Below are 19,063 nucleotides of genomic sequence, written 5' to 3'. Positions count from 1 at the left end.
ACCCAATAGTGTTTGAAGTGTGGCAGACACTTACAAATATCTATTAGATAAAATTTTAAGCAAACAAAGAAAACTTCAATTATAAGGAGGAAAAGGTATTAACTTTGAAATTTAATTAAAACTTATATGCTTCAGGACAGGGAAAAAATTAAATATCTCCCATTTAAAAAATCTGAAAATAAAGACAAATACAATGTGCATGCATGTGCATTTGAGGGAAATGCTGAAACTCTGGTCTTAGTAAAATAGCACGTCAGCTCTTGTGCAGCAAGGGGGTCTTCCTTGCAGTGGTGGTGAATGAAGGACAGAGCGTCACACTCTGTCAGTAAAAACAAACACCATTCTCTGTTCGGAGCTAGAAAGTCAGATGAACAGAAATGTTAAGGTTATTTAAACACAATTAATCAAACCTTTGAGAGAAGAGATTAAGCTTTTAACAGAAAAAAGCAGTGCAGCAAAGAAATGCAAATATGTCCTAATACATCGGATAATGCTAAATAAAAACAGAGAAAGCAGAAACATCTGTCTTAAAAAATAAAAATTTATATAGTAACTCATGTTCTAAAATGTTCTCAATAATGTTTACACAAATAAAAATAAATCTACAGGGAATTCTGAATATTTTTATGTTATGTACAACACAATATGAAATCCCCCCGAAACTGCCCATAGTTGAAAACAGCCCTGCAGCCAGCATGCTGCATCAAACTCTTCTCGGCTGCCGCCGTCTCCTCACCCCTCACCCACTGCTTCCTGTCCATTCCTAGGGCATCCTTATAACTGTCATCCTAAGTAATTACATGTATGAAGCACAATATGTTCTCTTAAATTTATTTTTTTAAAATGAGTAAGATCAATAATGTAATATACAATTCAATGTGTACAATTCAATGTTTCCACTTCTTAACATTTTTTCCTTTTACAACTTGGAGATGATTTTAGAAATAAACTAGCAATTTGGGGATAACAAAAAGCAATGAAGCTTAATATTTTAAAGTAGGTAATATGTGACAACTGCAAAGAACTCTACTTGTGTTCCTGCTTTATAAAATTAATATTCAACATTTTCCCAGCAAGTTAATAATTTTTCATCAAACAAGGGAAAAGAAAAAAAGAACACAAAAAATCATAATGTGGATTTAATATGCCTGTGGAGAAAAGATAACCTGATATTTTATCTTTGAAGGTCTTTAAAGACCCTCCCTGATCAAATTAAAACGTGAAGGTAACGCCCATAAGGTTTCCCCATTTGTGCATGGGTGTGGTGTGGAATCAAGGGGCACGACACAAGGCAGCAGTGTCCATCTGTCAGCAGCACCATCCGCAACATGGGAAGGCACGCTGCACTGACCTTAACCAGAGCTTTACAACAGACACCCAAGAACACTACAGGGTGCACAAGGGTAAGGAGTAGGCAGGACTAACATCTAAGTGTCTGAAACATTTGAAATGTTTTCAAAACTCAGTAAATCTGAAGATGCAGACAATGTAAATGTTCAGTGTGCTGTTCCCCATACTCACCTAGGCATGAGAGCATCAGTGAGTAAACTCGCATGCTCACTGCAATTAGCACGGCCAGCAACAATTACTTTTAGATCTTAGAACCTTAAATCTGCCTTAACATAATATTTTTATACTTTCAATAGGAAAAAATAAAAATAAATTTTTCTTTGTGCTAACTTTAGATATATAGACCATAAATTATTCTGCTTTCACTCAAACAAACCAAATGTGGAAAAATTTCAAATTCAATTTCTTTTTAAATACTAGGGACAATGTTAGGTTAAAGCTGGTTTCTACAGCAACTTGAAGCTACACGACAACACTGCCATCTAGTGCTCATATCAAAGAAGAACATTAAGTTTAGACTGCACTCTGGTGGGCAAGAGTACAGTTGACAGATGAGTCAGACCCGGACACTGAGACTCACTGCTGATCGAAGGCGAAGGGAAGTGAGGCAACCCTGTTCTCTCACAACCACATGTTGTTCTCGAACACAGCACATTTTTTCTTTTCTTGGGTAATTTGCTGACCAGGCAGAAGCAAAGATCAAATCCTTGAGTCTAAATATATTTATCCCCTTGGTTTTTTTCTACCTTTTATATCCTAATAATTGGAATGACCATGTTCCAGAAATATTTTATAAACAAACATGAGAAGAGGTAACAAAAGATCAACGACTTCCACTGCTGAATTTATTTAAAGGTAATAACACCTGATATCCACTTCAGCTACAGCAGAAACAAATAAAAAACATGTATGTTGTATATTGGAAGTTACTAACAGTAATAAAGACTGGACATGTGCTACAAATTTAGGAATCCAGAACTCAGGAGGAAAAGGCAAAGGGACTGTGAACACAGTAGTAATGCATTAGTACTACTAGTATTAGTAGCACTAATAAAGTCTTATGCTTGACTAAATAATGGTAATAACTTCAGAAACAGCAAGTTTAAACAAAGAAAAACATTTTTAACACAGATTAAGACTGGAGTTTGTTTATATAGCCTAACAGCCGACGAGAATACCTTCTTCCAACTGCAGACTCTATGTACGCACTAACTTTCTAGAGATTCATATAAAGTCCTGGGTTATAAAGACAATGATCTAGATCCAATGTCAAGAAAGTTGAAACTATTGTCTATTTTTTGGCACTTCTGAATTAAAAGCTATTATCACATGTTAGAAAATCTGATATCCATCCTGAGATCAAATTTATAGTAAAATAATTACTATATAAATATAACTATTTAAATATTAGCTACCATAAAATAGAACTTGTAATACAAACTGTTCATTGCATCTGACATGATGACTGTGTTCACACTGCATCTGACATGATGACTGTGTTCTCACTGCATCTGACATGACTGTGTTCTCACTGCATCTGACATGATGACTGTGTTCTCACTGCATCTGACATGATGACTGTGTTCTCACTGCATCTGACATGACTGTGTTCACACTGCATCTGACATGATGACTGTGTTCTCACTGCATCTGACATGATGACTGTGTTCTCACTGCATCTGACATGATGACTGTGTTCTCACTGCATCTGACATGATGACTGTGTTCTCACTGCATCTGACATGACTGTGTTCTCACTGTATCTGACATGATGACTGTGTTCTCACTGCATCTGACATGACTGTGTTCTCACTGCATCTGACATGACTGTGTTCTCACTGCATCTGACATGATGACTGTGTTCTCACTGCATCTGACATGATGACTGTGTTCTCACTGCATCTGACATGACTGTGTTCTCACTGCATCTAACATGATGACTGTGTTTGCACTGCATCTGACATGACTGTGTTCTCACTGCATCTGATATGACTGTGTTCTCACTGCATCTGACATGATTGATAACTGTGTTCACACTGCATCTGACATGACTGTGTTCGCACTGCATCTCTCATGATGACTGTGTTTGCACTACATCTGACATGACTGTGTTCACACTACATCTGACATGATTGATAACTGTGTTCGCACTGCATCTGACACCATGACTGCTCTAACTGACATGACTGTATTCTGAGATGCTATTCACATTATTTTGCCTTTTTTATTTCTAATACACGCCAAGTCTTTCTGAATTTAAGAAATCTAGCATGACTATATTACAGAATTTTCTTTAACGGTGAATGAACTAGTTAAAAACAAAATCCCCAAACCAGAATCCTCATGTTCTACTCTGAGCTTATGCTGCCATCTAGTGAAATGCTGAGACTTTGCTATTCTGCTGCAAGACAGACCAAACAATGATAGCGTATGCCAACCTGAAAAGTATGCTTATGAGAAATACTTAAAAGATGCTTCCATTAAAATATGCCTATATAATTCATCAAGTTAATCATCAAGCTACGTGTTTAATCAGCAATAATTTTTAAAATAACTTTACTGAAAAAAGAAAACTAATCAGAAACATTAAATTTTGTTATCACTTATAAATTCTGTGATTACTCCCAAAAAGTCTGTTTGGAATTTTTAATATAGTTGCCTCTCAGCATCCTCAGGCTTGTGGAAGGACCCCATAGATGCTAAAGATGAAGATGTACAAGCCCCATGTCTAAGTCAGCATATAGTTACATACAATGAACCTGTTCTTTGATATACTTTAAATCATCTATTACTTATAAAACATAATTTAATGTAAATGCCATATAGTTGTTACATTATATTTATATTTGTATTAAATAACAAGAAATGGGCTGCATAGGCTCAGTACAGAAGAAAGTCATTATCTTCCTTTTCGGACTATACCTGCTTGAATGCATGAATTGCAAACCTTGCTCTAAGAAGGGCCAACTGTACTTACTAAGAACAATAAACATTTTACAGTTAAAATATAAACATCTGTTGAGCAAAACTCTCCACACAGATCTCTACCCTACATGAAGAAGTGCCGGGGAGTGGTGGGAAGACGCAGGGTGAGGCCTACCTGGGAGAAGATGTTTGCTGTTGGAGCCACTCGGCTGTCCACTATACTATACAATATTGCTAACAATCTGTCCAGTGGAAATGGCTTTGGTCCAAGAAGATGATTGCTTGTCTGGAGAGAAAAGAGAACATAAGACTTTTTTCTTATACTGCTGCATATGCTTTCTATACTATAAATTCCCAGTAGTAACATATTTACAGTTTTTCTCTCAAATATACTAATCTAACCTACAGTCCTTAAAACATTGCCTGTTAGCATGATTTATCTTTTGGCAAGTTTATAGTTAATTACACATAGCAATGGGTTTCGTGATAACATTCACTAAACACAGAGATGCAGTTGATCACATGCACACACACCCATTTGCACTTACTGTCCTCCTCCTTCAGATCCTCTTTATGTCCATAACTGTGCTGACCCAATGAGCTCCGTTACAGGGTCATTGGAGTACAGTCACTGTACCGTGGCTATGCCGCTGAAGAAATCTCTCTCCCTCCTCAGGAAGGGAAGTCAAGTACCTCTGCCTATTCTGTATGGCAGGCTCTACCGTGTGCTGACAATGCCATATCTTTTGTAAATGACCTTAAATCTCCCCTGTACCAATAAACATGAAAGAACTCAGCCATTTGCAGTCTTAATATTGTTATCCTGTTGCCAAATGATTTTTCAAAATAATGTACAACCAAAACTAAGACTTTAAAAAAAATTTATGTATATATGTGTGTGTCTGAAAGTATGTATGTGCACCAGAGGCATGCTGGTAGCTGCACAGGTTGATGAGGTGCTGGATTCCTGAAACTAGAGTTAGAGCTGGGAGCATTATGGGGAGCACCAGATGCTCTTCACTACTGAGCACTAAATGCTCTGCACTAATGAGCATCTCTCTAGCTCCCAAACCAAGTTCTTAATTGCTGGATTAGAAAAGATTTTGTTTCCTGTAACTAAGCTATTTTTTAAGCACAGGAAACTTTGTATGCACAGTAAAACTGTCTCAGATCTGAACATGTGCACTTCACACAGCATGGCGTCATACCCAGTTCTGTGCTGCAACACAGGCCAACCCCTTGGATCAGTGCAGGTTTGATTTTAATTAATTTTTGGTTGTTGGATGTTTAGAAATCTTTTACTATTACTAGGGAGTCAAGACCCATAGTACAAAAAGTCTGGAGTTTTGTACTCTTAACTGCCAAATTTGACAATGCTGAAATCAAATCTCCTACCTGCACACGTGTTTACGGTTTCTCATTTTTACTTCATCAGTGGATTTGGGGGAGGGTGAGAGTGGGAAGGAAGAAGGTAACTGAGTTTAATCCACTGTGTTTATGGAAACAATCCAGAGAACTTTCCCATCAAGAAAGTTATTAAAAGTTCTGCTAACTCACTTTTATCTCTAGTACCCACCTCTTTCAATGTGCTTTCAGTGTACTTAGTAAAATTTCATTAGATGGTAACATTATTAACAGAAAAAGTTTTTATATGCACATAAAATTACACATTCATCCATCTCCTTAATGATCCTAAATGCACATATTTTTCTAAATTCAAAAGTTAAGAGAATTTAAAATATGAATACCTTCTCATGTTTCTTTAGAAAGTTAGTTTTCTTGATTTTCCCATGATGCTGTAATTAAGAAAAATAACTTTTTAGACTAAGAAGCTTAAATAATAATAAACAATTTGTTGAAAATATGGTATACATGTTCATTTTACACACACACACACACACACACACTCACACACACGAGAGATTCAAAAGTCAGGGGTTAGTTACCCTTGTCCCCAAAACGACTAGTAACAAATGACCTAAACAACAATAACTATTTAACCATATAACACTATATATATGTGTGTGTATATATGTATATATATGATATACATTATATAATGATATTAACTCATTACATATTAAGCTTTGAGATGTTTTAGGATAGACAGATTTAGACTTTTGTACATAAACAAAGCTTATAAATACTGCAGTGATAATTCTTAAAAGAACTTATTGCATTGATCTAAGAACTGTGGAGCACTGCTATAAAAAAATTCCAAAAATAAACATACGTGTATTGATCACTTAAAGGAGGATAGTAACTCATACATTATATATTAGCTGAGAACAATTGGGCAGTCAAAACTTAGGAGTCAGGGGTTAGTTACCTTTGCCCCCAAAAGACTAGTAACAAATGACCTAAAAAACAAAAACCAAAAGTCAAAAATTTAAATTGTTTTAAGTCCAGAGAAGAAAGCAGAGTTCGGCTCAGTGCTGCCTGATGGGTAGACTTCAGATGCCCAGAAGTTACATAAACATACATGCCGATGGGTGTGGCAGCCACCTGCAGTTCCAGCTTTGGAAAGAGCAGATAGGGATGCCCAGAGCAAGCTGCCTAGCAAAATTCACCAGTCTGCAAGTTCAGGGCTTGATGGAAGGACCCAGGATGATTTCAAAGTCCACATGTGTGTACACACATATGCATGTTCAACTTGTCCACACACATGTGCACACAGTCATGAATATATGCATACACACATAAAATGAAGAAAAAAAGAATGTTCTGAGGAGTGAAAATGTTTTAGACTGACAGCTTGTAGCCTATTTCCTGTCTCCTGTAAGCTACCTACTTTCTCCCAGAGTTCAGTCTGTGATTGTGGAGCCATTTAACAGGTCAAAATTGTGTATTTAGCATCTCCTAGTCTAATCTCTGCCTCTTAGACATTTATACAGAGAAACTTCAAAGTTGTCATTCCTTGGTATCCGTGGAGGACTGAAGACCACACTCCACAGATGCTCAAGTTCCTTATGAAAAAGTAAGTGTGCCAGTATATAATATGCTACCTTCTTTGAATCATCTTCAGATTAGCCAAAGCGATTTAAATGCTCTAAAAACAATATTTTATATTATTTATAGAATGACAGAAAATTATTTTTCATGTTCAGTATGTAAACAATAGTTTGAAGCTCGTATGTTTGAACCTGCAAGAACAACTGAACTCCTAGGATCTTCAAAAACACAGATGTTACTCCTACCTTAAGGAAGAACCTCCTGTCAGTTCTCGCTGGGTTGTAAGAGGCAAGGTAAGCAGCAATGAGAATAAACTTGGAGTAATATGGAAGTTCCACGTGGGTGTATGCCGACAGACCTATATAACAGAACACCAGAAGAGCATTCGTCAGGGGCCATGAGGTGCTATGTACCCTTCCAGCTTCCCCTTTGCCTGCCACAGCTGTGCTCAGCTACTGTGGCGGATGCTGGTGCCAGTGCTGAACGTCAGCAATGGCAAGCTTTGTTTGCTCTATTTGACTGTTTCCTTCCAGTCTGCAGTCTAAATGCGATTATTTCTTCCTCTAAGACTATTTCCTCATTAAACTCTCCCTGAAGACCTCATACGACCACAAAATAGAAAATTTAACCTCTACTCCAATCCCCTCCCACACACAAAACCCCATGTAATATTATGCAATATGTTAAAAGTACTCAAGTTAAAATAACTAGCCCCTAACGACAGACTACCTACTGAAGCCATACCTAGTATACTATATTTCTGTATACCCTCAATTCCATGCACACAAGACAGGACCTGACACTCCCTGTGTGTCAGTCTGTGGGAAGCCTTACTTGAGTATCACTTAACACCTTTGTAGTCATTTAAAGCTAGCTAGTCCTCTCATTTTTAAAATGACTAGACAGTTCAGTCTGAAGCCACACAGAAGTAGTACAGATAGATTATAGCATTTTTTCTATCTCTACTCATTTCTCTTTCTTCCCTACAACCACATGTAAATCAGCTGAAGTGCTAAGAAACCAGAAGAAACCCTCAATACCACTACATCATACCCTTAAAAGAAAACAAAAGCATTTTAAAATATAACTACTGAGGAACCCTAGTTAATATAAAGTTGGATTTTATGTCATAAAACTCATGAAATATTCCATATGCTGAGCTGTATCATATAATTGGATTATTTAGGTGACAACATCAAAAAAATAATTGATTTTCCATATAATAGGATCTAATATTTAAAAAACACAAAATGAGGGTGTTAGAGCTTGACATTTGCTACTGAAGGCTCTCTAACAGCAGGCACTGTATCCCCAGCAGTATGACAGGCCCTGTAACCACCTCAGGGTTTCCTGATACCTTTCAGCTGTCCTGGGTCTGTGTCATCTTTCTGTAACTTTTCCCACTGGGAACTAAAATAAAACACAAGAGCATAAACAGATTGAAAAGACACAAGAAATCAATAAATGGTAAAAAGGAGCCCCACAAAACCTACCACTTTAATTAGAAAATAGAAAAATAATACATACACACAATGTACATGTTTGTACCTATACAAAAATCATTTGATATATAGTAACTGTAACAAAATACCAAATGTTAATTTTTAATAATCATTTTTACTCTGATCATAGGTGTAAAGCTATCAAAATTACAATAAATAAATACCATCAGCCATGCTGTAAGCTTCCCACAGCTCTAATCATTGTATTAGATACAACTGTATGTTAATCTATGGAATAATCAACTGAAGTGTGTATAATCAATCAGAATACTGAGACCTAAAGATTAAATGCTTCAAGAACACACAAAAGCAGAACTAATATAGATGAATCTGTACTTTTCAAAAATTCACCACTGAGTGCTGAGATTCAAAGTGTGTGCCACCATGTCTGGCCCTCTTATCATTTTTAAAAAGATGATATCTTATATCATATATGGTTGCTTACTGAGCAATATATACTCACATACTGTTCTACACTGTGTTTGCCTTTATTTTCATTTAGACAAAATTAAATTCAATGCATACTATCAATCTTTTGGGTAAACTTTCCTGGTGTCACTTTGTCATGTCCAGACTGTCACCAGCAGACTGCTCAAAAGGGTTCCCTGTTTAACTCTGCTCTCTACAGCTTTACTACTTGAGGGACAAGTTGAAAATACAAATATTTTGGCTTCACTTCTCTTTGGATTTCTCAAAAATGCTGATCAATTTGCAAGTTTTATTAACTTTCTTTTGTAAGTGACTTTTTGTTTAGAACTCTAAAGATGTTTTTCTTATATTTTTTACTTTAACAGTTTCCAAGTCTCAATAGAAGACTTAACAGTGTTTCTTTCAAAGAAGTTAAAAGTAATTATGTTGCTTTACATGAGAAAAATGCCTTAGCAGTGTAACTGAGTCAGATTCTGAGATGGGAATTTCTATGGATTATTCAAAGTCCAGAGAGGAGACTACACTTGAGCGCTGACTTAAAGATGCAGTGGAAAGCCACATCTGATGACAGCAGCTACCAGATGCTGTAAGCAGGTAAGACCGAGGACTGTCTCTGGACTTCTGACACTCTCATCTGTAAAGTTGTGGTAACTTACGAGAATGCAGCAGACAAGTAGTCTCTGAATTGACCATTTTGGATAATCTGGGACTGTGAACACTTCCGGTGCAGAAAAGCATCTTCTTTTATTTCCCAGATGTTTGCTTTACTGTGGTGCTGGAGTTTTATAACTACCCACTATTTCCTGTCTCCATGAGTACCTATTATATATGCCGAATCTTCTCTTTCTATTATACGAATGTGAAGAAGGAAAGGAAAACATGTATATGTTGGTTTTATATGAAGTTTGCGTAGATTAGATATAAAGTTTAAGTAGCTCAGAAATTTAAAGTATTCTGGAGTTTAGATTTTGGATAAGAGAACTTAATCAGTAAATTCTATACAAGTATTCAAAAACAAAACCCAAACACCAGCTGCCTGTGACAGTTCTAGTCTTAGCACTCTGGATAAGTGATATTTAACATGTAAACACACAGTTACCTTGAGATCTCCCTGAGATAAACGGTCTGCATTGCCTTCTTCAGATGAGGTTCAATATTTCTCCACAGTTTGCGAGTATCACGTTCACCTGCTACTCCCAGGAGAGAATTTCAACAGTTCAAGTCTTGTATAATTTTTCTCACATGAAATATTAATAATTATAGTTAGTTACCTTCTCCTTTAACAACAGGCTCACAGTATTTGGGGAAATTAAGCACTGCCTATGAATTTAAAAGAGAGAAGACAAAAAGCAAGAAACAATTATAATTAGAAACCTTTTCATATAAATTTATTACAAATTATGCAATTTTATTTAAATTCAATTTAAGCCAAGTGTAATTTTATAAAACAATAATATCAATAATGGTAGTAGCATAGCAAACATGCTATTGGCTAAGTCCTACATAAAACATTAGGCTCATAAAATAGCAAGGCATAATTTGTACTCTTAGTCATAATGATATTTAATAAAAAGATCAAGGCCAGACTATTAACTGCTATTTTCCAGCATGTGAACACCATCATAAATTAAGCATCACCTAATTAAGGATGATTTAAAGTGTTCGCACTGGTTGATGCACATACGAGTTCTTGGCACTATCTCAAGCATGCTACATCAATTGGAACATAATACCCAAGAATCTATTACATGTTTTAACAATGTCTCTAGAAATTCTATGCATTAAGACATATGAGAAGGATTAACTATTCGTGACTACTTACAAGTTTTAAATGTTACTGAAATTTAGTTTTAGTAAATTGGTAAACTGTGTGGGTATGCTTACACACTGAGGCGGTATTTATTAACATTAATTTGACTGTAAGTATTTTATGATGAAATGATTTAGTAATAGAGCCTAGAGAAGAGACAGACATGATACAGCTGTGCAAATTCAAATTCAGAGGACAATATTAAGCACTAAAATTAACTTCAGAGAGAAAAATAAAAGAGAGCTATTTGCCTCAGCCAATTTCTTGCCTTAATTTTAGATTTTCAGCCCTAAGCACAGAACATAATTACTAAGGCATCATGACGACAAAGCCAGCTAACAGCCCAGCCACTCTTTGCTGCTCTCCAGCTTCATGCCCATTTCTCCTACATTTATTCCTCCAGTATCAGCAAATTTCTACTTTGTATTAAGATTTTTGTCTTAGTTAATTTTCTATTAATGTGACAAAGCACCATAATCAAAGCAACATAGAGAAGAAAGCACTTAAATTGGGGCTCTTCTTTGCTGAGGTTTAGTCCATGGTCACCATGGAGGGAGCATGGCAGCAGGCTTGGTGGGCATGGCACTGGAGTGGTGGCTGAGAGCTTAGATCCTTATTTGCTAGTAGGAGGCAGAGAGAGATAACTCAAAATGAAGTGCCCTTTTAGAACCGAAAAGCCCCTCCCTAGTGACGACCACACCTCCTAACCCTTTCCCAAATAGCTCTACCAACTAAAGACAAAATCTTCAAATCTGTGAGCCTATAAAAGCCATTCTCATTCAAATCACTACAGATTACTACAGCCTAATAGAAATTAGAACACACCAGTACCTTAAGCAGTTTCTAAGAAAAACAAATAAGGCTGCTAGTAAAAACAAAAGAGCTGCTCCAAATCCAAGCAGAGTTTTAGACTGCTTTTATATTACGAATTTCTACCCTCAGTACACACCCCTCATGTGTCCCCAACCAGTAGTCAAGTTTAAAACATTCTTACTAGCTTCATCAATAAATAGAAAAAGTGAGGAACTTTATTGAGGAGAAGCATGCTACCTGTTGAAAGTACAATTTTAGTATGCCACCTGGCAGCCGAGGAAACAGCAGCCTATAAGCACACAGGATCCTATTTACCTAGACTTTATGAATCTGTGAGGTGATCTGAGCATATGGTAATCCAGTAACTCTCAAATGGTTTGAGAAATCAAGAGCTAAGATTTTTTTTCTGAACTTGAAACTTTTCTATAAATTCTGTTTTCAATTTTGTAAAATAAAATTAAAAACTACTGAATACTTTCATTATCTTATAAAGTTATTTCAGCAAATATCAACACCATCGAATACAGTGGAGAACAACATTTTAAAAGCTGGTCATTTCACCAAGGACTTATTTTGATATCCTCTTAAGCCACTAAGCTACTAGCTCTTCCCACTAGCCAAAGGGACAAAGAAACCAAGGCAGCTGAAGCAGACACTAGTGTTGCATTTGAAAAGAATGCTAACTTCTAAACAATTCAGCTACCTCTGAGTGATTTCTAATCATTCAGATTTTTATTTGGAGATTTGGAGAATTTAAATGTATAACACGTTCTAAAAATATGCAAAACTAAAGTTAAAAAAGTAGGCTATTCTGTGTTTGGTATTTACATGAGTATAAAAATCATCTCGTTAGCTGGCTTTTCTAATGATTATAATTAATATTTTGGACTCCCAAATGCACTGTCAGAGAAAGCAAATCTAAATGAATATTCAGAATAGCACTTTATTTTCTTCTGTCTCTGCTGCCTGTATAAGGAGCCTCCAAAATATACTTACATGAAGAATGATTCTTAAAGCAGACTAAAAAGCACAAAAAGATGTTTGAAAATAAGTTTATGTAGGTTGTTTATGTATTTTCAAGAAATGTGCTATTTATAAACTTTGAAACAAGTAACAGTATGCCTCTGATGAAAAATAAATGTCTTGACTCCTTTATGTTGTGGATATGGAGAAGAGTTAGAAGACTTTTGTACAACCTTTTCAATGCACAAGAGCTCTCTGTACATTGGTTAGCAGTGGATAAAGATTTAAAGCACAACTCAAGCTGATGAATGTGATATTCAGAAAAGTTGTGCTGTTATTAAAAATTAACCTTCAGTAATGTCCAAAGGAATTTAAAAAACCTACCATATTTAAATAGATATCTTTCCCTTCTACACAGACTCCTGGGCTCAGGAGCGGCACACAGGTTGTCTCCCAGGAGACAAAGGAGGATCTGCTTCACACCCGTCCACTCCCACAAAGGCCTCTCTGTCTCTTTACCATCCTTCCCTTGAGTGCCAGGGCTCCAGAAAACATTCAGCTTCTGGAGGGCAGCTGCTGACCTTGAGTGGCAGCTTGCTTTTTTTCTCAATTAAGATGCTTAGAACCTACATGTAAACCAGAAGGATCCAGGAATCTAAAGTTTCCGAAATCACAGTAAAGGTGAACACAACTTGAAATGATCATCTTTCCCTGTGCTCTGTCTGACACATAGATTTAAATACACATTAAATTCTTTTAAGCACTTTGCTCTGAAGAGCAAAGAAAGAAAAAGAATAAAACAAAGAAAAATGCACTAAGCAATATAGAATTTCTTACTTGAAAGTAACTTTTTCGGTCTTGATTACAATACTATTTTTTAATCACATGAAGATGTCAACACAAATACACAGCTTTCACTCTAAGGGAATATAGAAGCAGTTTATTCTGGAGCCAAATATGAGTGAACATCCTTACCCCAGATTCCATGTTCAACGTGTAACCATTTTAATGAGGTTATAGTAACAAAACAAAGAAGTTAGAAAGCAAAGCACTTTTAGAGTACTCTGGTAGGAACATTAAGTGGTGGTTATGGCATAGGCAGCAAATTTGACCTTTTATTTGGTGAAAAATTAGTTTGTTAATTTATTCCAAAAAGGTTTTTATCTACAGTTGGATGTTAGGTCTGAGACAGTCGGGTGGGTATGGGGGTCAAGGAATGAACATTCTATGGGCCCAAGAGAGGTTGTAATTAGGTTCTGGACATTTCAAACGCTCCATAGCTGCTGAAACGTCGGTTAATTAGTACCTACAGACACAGGTTCCTTCTAAGAATTTTCAACCCCAGAGATAGTCTTAAATATTAGCTGGAAGTTTTTGTCTGTCTGTTGAGACAGGGTCTCTCGATGCTAGACTGCTTGGCCGGAAGGCCCGGGGGTCACCTTCATCCCTCAGTGAGTCACCTTCTGCAGCCCCTTCACTGAAGCTTCCTAAAGAGAACCAGACAGCTTTGCCTCCCTCCTTTCACAACTCCAAAACCAAGTAATGAAATGGAAAAGTTGGCATGGTCTAGCGAAGTACCAACAACTATTCCAGTCTTTTTTCAGATAAATGGCCGATGAAAATCTACAATTAAAGCTTCTTGCCATACTCAAATGATAAGCTCCCAGACTAATCACTACACAAATAAAACCTGGAGAAATGTGTTACAAAAATTAGCAATTAGATACCAAATTGCTTAAGTTATTATATCTTCCTGCTATTTTTCATTTTATTTTAATGGATTTCTGTAGTTTCTGCAACTGAAATGATTTAGTAATTAAAAGCACTTGGATTTTTAAAGTTTGAATGCTAGCACCTTCATAATAAGCCAAATGCACACACCTGTAACCCAGTAATGAGGGTGGAGACAGAGGCTCCCTGGGGCTTCCTCACTGCCAGCCTAGCAGAAAAATGTGAGCACCAGGTTCTGTGAGGCTCTCTGCCTCAGAAACGTGGGAAGTGCTAGAGCAGGACACCTAACAGCCTCCTCAAGCCTCTGTGAGCACATCCTACACACATATGCACACACAGGACACATTCATAATAATGAAAAGGTATATAACAACGAATACAATTTCCTTGTCAGCTTTAAGCAGGTACTAACCCACAGACATCAATCCCTTTAAGATACATTAGTCTCAAAATGTCTTTTCCAAATTTCTGAAACATATTCTCAGCTTCTAGCTTGTCTTAAAATTTTCTAAAGGATATACACATACATATATTGCTTGTGTATGAGACCTGTGTATGTGTGCATGCACACACAAAATGTTCACTCACCAGGTGTCTGAGCTCTTTCAGATCTCGACAGACAGTGTAGAAAACTCCAAGGAGAATATTAATGTAAGCAGCGTAAAAATCAGCTGAATACTCTGGAGGATGATCGTGAGACAGGATCTTTTGAAGGTTCCCTGTTCAGAGGACAAAAAACTAACTTAAATGATCAGCACCACAGAACCACAATCACTAGGCTCCAGAATTTTATAAATGTTTTAAAAAACAACAACAACAAACATTTATGCCCGAAAGTTATTAAGAAGGATAAAGTGGCTGCTAATTAGAAAAGTGTAATTTTGTGATAAAATAATTTGTATTTCTTTTTCTTCCTGGCACAAAACCTCATAAATGGGTTAAGCATCTCCCACTATGTCCCTTCTAAACATACTCGAGCTTACACTAACGAGGTGACTTGACTAGGCCTCTAAATAGCTTACAGGTGACAGCAGTTGCTAGGGCTCCTACTTCTTAGCCTTTAGGAAGAAGGCCAAGTTCATCCCCAGTGGGCGATGATTTAGTTAACTGGACCTATATAAAAGGGGCTCCACGAAAACTCAAGGATAGAGCACAGACTGACCAGTGAACCCACATGCTGGGTGGCACCAGGAGCCTCTATGCTGGAACCCCCTTAAACCTCAGTGCTGCGTTTTTTTCATACAATTGTTCATGTCTGCTTTTAGTTTTTCAATCTTTGACGATCTGACAGCAGTAAGGACAGTAGTAAGAAAGAAAGTCCAGCACTTTCTTGAGTTCTGTGAGCTCTACAGTGTACAGCTTTGAGAAGTCAGTACTTGTAGGGGAAGCAGCTCTGAGAGACAGAGCCTTTAACCTGTGATTTCTGCACCAATTCCTGGAAGAGAGTTTCAATGGAACTGACAAAATCTGTCAAACTGGGTCAAACAATTGAAGAATAGATTGTTGGATGAATTAAAAACCAAACCAAACTACAGTATTTGTTATCTGGAAGTATTTTCAGTAGAAATAATTCAGATATTGCCACTGAGCTATTTCAGCCATGAGGAATACTCCAAGAATCAAAATTCTCAGTGAATTGCTATAAAAATAACCAGTTGCTTGAGTGTAGACTACATACAAAATAAGTAAGATCTAAAGTATCCAAGTCATGTCTAACCTAATAGCCTAAATTACTCAAAGTAATGAAAACCATGCCTAACAAACTCTGAACTACTTGGATAGCACACAAAGAAAAAAAATTTGATTAGCCTGAGTGTCCTATAGTTTTGCCTCTAGGGCATGATCTATCACAGAAAGAAAAGCCACCCTAGCATAGACAGAACTTTTCTGTAACGAACAATTAACTGTGGATAAATATTCTCAAACATCAAACAAAAAGCAATAAAAAGGCTGTGGTATCAGAAAAAGCTAAAATTAGCCCTGGAATAATAAAACAGGTCAGTCCTACCATCAACCCAATTTGTGTTCCCTCCCTCCCTCCCTCCTTCTCTCCCTCCCACTAGCATCTCTTGGTGTATGTACCCTTGGCTGTCTTGAAACTCTCTAGATAAACCAGACCGGCCTTGAATTCAGAAAGTGGTACGCTTCTGCCTCCCAAGTGTTGGGGCTGAAGTTGTGCCCCACCATACCTGGATCAATTGGGTTTTCTAACCAGACATAGTACATAAAGCGCCTAACTGTAACTAGAAAGGAGGCATCCTCAAAACCCAGATCTTAAAGACATCACACCTACCAAGTTAATATAGCAGGGTACCATTAACCACTAATGCTTCTGCTGCCAATAATTTGGTTTGCCAATTAATGCATCATTTTTAATAGAAAATTTATGATTACAGTATTTATGCTATGCTTAAATAGGTCTTAAAACACATAATAAACATGTAAAATGGCTCCATTCATTATACAGTTAACAGGTCTATTTTCCCACACTACAACACTACAAATACTGCTAGATTTTGTCCTGAAATATCATCCATACTTTATATCTTAAAAAAAACTACAATATTGTATCCTTTGATTTATGCCTCTCTTTCCTAGTCTTCCCACATTTTTCTCTTATTTTGTGATTTCTATGGATGAGAAGCTATTGAAAATAAGGTCTTCATCTATTTTGAATTCCTCTAAATAAAAAACAGTTAATTAGCTAAAGCAGGAGGTGTTACTTGGCTTTTCTGTTCTTGTGAAAACAAGCAAAAATGTGTTGCTCTCGGCAGTGAAGGTCTGTAGCTCACTAGATGAGAGGGACAGTGTCACCCAGGCCGAGGCCATGGGATGCTATTTCCTCACAGCTACACCACCTTATTTATGTCTCACAGCTGTCACCAGAGTCAGAGGGATCCTCTCTGTATAGCAATGGCTTGAAATTCAACCATCCAAAAGGCTACCAAACAATATGGAAGTGCTGTGTTCTTCCAAAGAGAAAAACTATTAGAACCTATAAAATTGACCCCCCCCCAAAAAAAATAGACAAGAGAACTAGCTTTTCTTAGAGTAATAGTTACAGCAATGACTAATAAAATGTATAGAATCAAGATATAGTCACGTGGAACTTAATCCAAGTATATAATAAAGATTTCTTCCCAATTCTAATGTATGTTACTAGTCTAGCATGCTTCTTATTTGTGTGGATGTTATAATCACAGTATACATACATACATATGTATATTATATAAATTAAAGCTGTTGAAAGCACACTATTAACACAAAAAACCTGCTCATTATGAGAGTAGTCTCCTTAACAGTTCAAAAATCAAATTTCTATAAATGCAGAAATATAAGCATTTTATTTGAGACTGGCAACAAACAGTCTAAATATACTACAGCAGAACATTTGGACAAAAATCTTAACAAGAATTATTTGTTCAAACAATTAAAACTTACCTATGCTATAGTCAGGAAAATATAAGACAAATGGTTCAAAGCATCCAGTAGTTGGACGAAATTTTTCCCAAATAATCTCACTGAGAAAGATAACAGTCACATTTCTGTCAGTCTATAAATAACAGGAAGAAAAATAACTTAGTATTTAACAAACCCAGGGCAGTAATTCCCTTTGGATTCATCTTCAACTATTCAGCAAAGCTTAATATACGTAACAAGTTATTTGCATATTAATAAACCATATTTAGAAAACCTAATCAGAGAGCTCACCATTTGTAAATTTTCATACATAATTGCTTGGGATTTCCATAAAACTGTACATTAATCAACATTTCAGTTATTCATGAACACTAGGGCAGTTGCACAGAACTTATTTGGTAGATATTACGAAACACTTCTGTTGGAAAAATTAAGACAAAATCTTCCTATGAGATTTTTAAAAATCACAGGCTTTCAATCAATTAACAACAGAAAAAGAAAATTTAGCCTTGTCCATTATTAAAATAGCTACAGCAACGCAGAGAAGAGAAACACAGCTGGGTCAAAGGAGATCTGCCATATTGTATAACTTCGGATTACTTAGAAATATTAAAGTTTTCTGTTTGTTTTCAAATTATTAAGAAAAACTAATGGTTATTACACAGTAAAAATACAAACACCTATACTAATAGTATCCCCCCAAATCACTGATGCTAAAAGAGGTATCTTTTGAAATATGTTTAAAAATTACATTTACTATACCAAAAGGGAACTGAAGCAGAACATGTCCATTGTCCTTTAACAGATGGCCCCAAATGCCTGTGCATGTCAGGAAGATTTATCTGCACACTCACAAGATTTATTTCCCATATCCTTTTGGCATCCTTGATGCTAACAATGCAATGTGGTATCTACAAGTATTCTTAGGACCCATATCTCATACAAATTGTATTACTTTTGTGATGATTTACTATTTGATTCCTAGCAAGTGTGTCCCTAGCATGTATTACTTAGAAAAGTAACTCTGCAGTGTATGATGGCACACACCTTTAATCTCAGGAGGCAGAAGCAGGTGGATCTCTCAAGGTCAGTGTGATCTAAAAAGTAAGTCCATGACAGAAAGAAAGGAGTAATTCCTTGACTAACAAAAACAGTTGAATTTATGAAT

At 36.4% G+C, this 19,063-nt stretch overlaps 1 protein-coding gene across 2 annotated transcripts in view; it reads right to left on the bottom strand.

The window, feature by feature from the left end:
* ORC5 (origin recognition complex subunit 5) overlaps positions 1 to 19,063 on the bottom strand; it is a 48,015-nt gene that overhangs the window by 17,553 nt on the left and 11,399 nt on the right. The window contains exons 5-13 of one of the 2 annotated variants that reach the window (XM_080936075.1): positions 17,917 to 18,028; positions 15,064 to 15,194; positions 10,430 to 10,478; positions 10,258 to 10,348; positions 8,585 to 8,637; positions 7,473 to 7,585; positions 6,024 to 6,071; positions 4,451 to 4,561; positions 231 to 355 (exon numbers count right to left, since the gene is read on the bottom strand). In XM_080936075.1, coding sequence (XP_080792201.1) covers positions 323 to 355; positions 4,451 to 4,561; positions 6,024 to 6,071; positions 7,473 to 7,585; positions 8,585 to 8,637; positions 10,258 to 10,348; positions 10,430 to 10,478; positions 15,064 to 15,194; positions 17,917 to 18,028 — 741 coding nt within the window. In that variant the 3' untranslated portion in view covers positions 231 to 322. Of the gene's footprint in view, positions 1 to 230; positions 356 to 4,450; positions 4,562 to 6,023; positions 6,072 to 7,472; positions 7,586 to 8,584; positions 8,638 to 10,257; positions 10,349 to 10,429; positions 10,479 to 15,063; positions 15,195 to 17,916; positions 18,029 to 19,063 lie in introns of those variants that run through there. The other variant, XM_080936074.1, reaches the window with a different exon arrangement.

The sequence above is a fragment of the Micromys minutus genome, assembly GCF_963924665.1.
Source record: "Micromys minutus genome assembly, chromosome: 23".
NCBI classification, from domain to species: Eukaryota; Metazoa; Chordata; class Mammalia; order Rodentia; family Muridae; genus Micromys; species Micromys minutus.
Note: the sequence above shows the minus strand (reverse complement) of the source record. Positions and strands in the feature narration are given on the sequence as shown.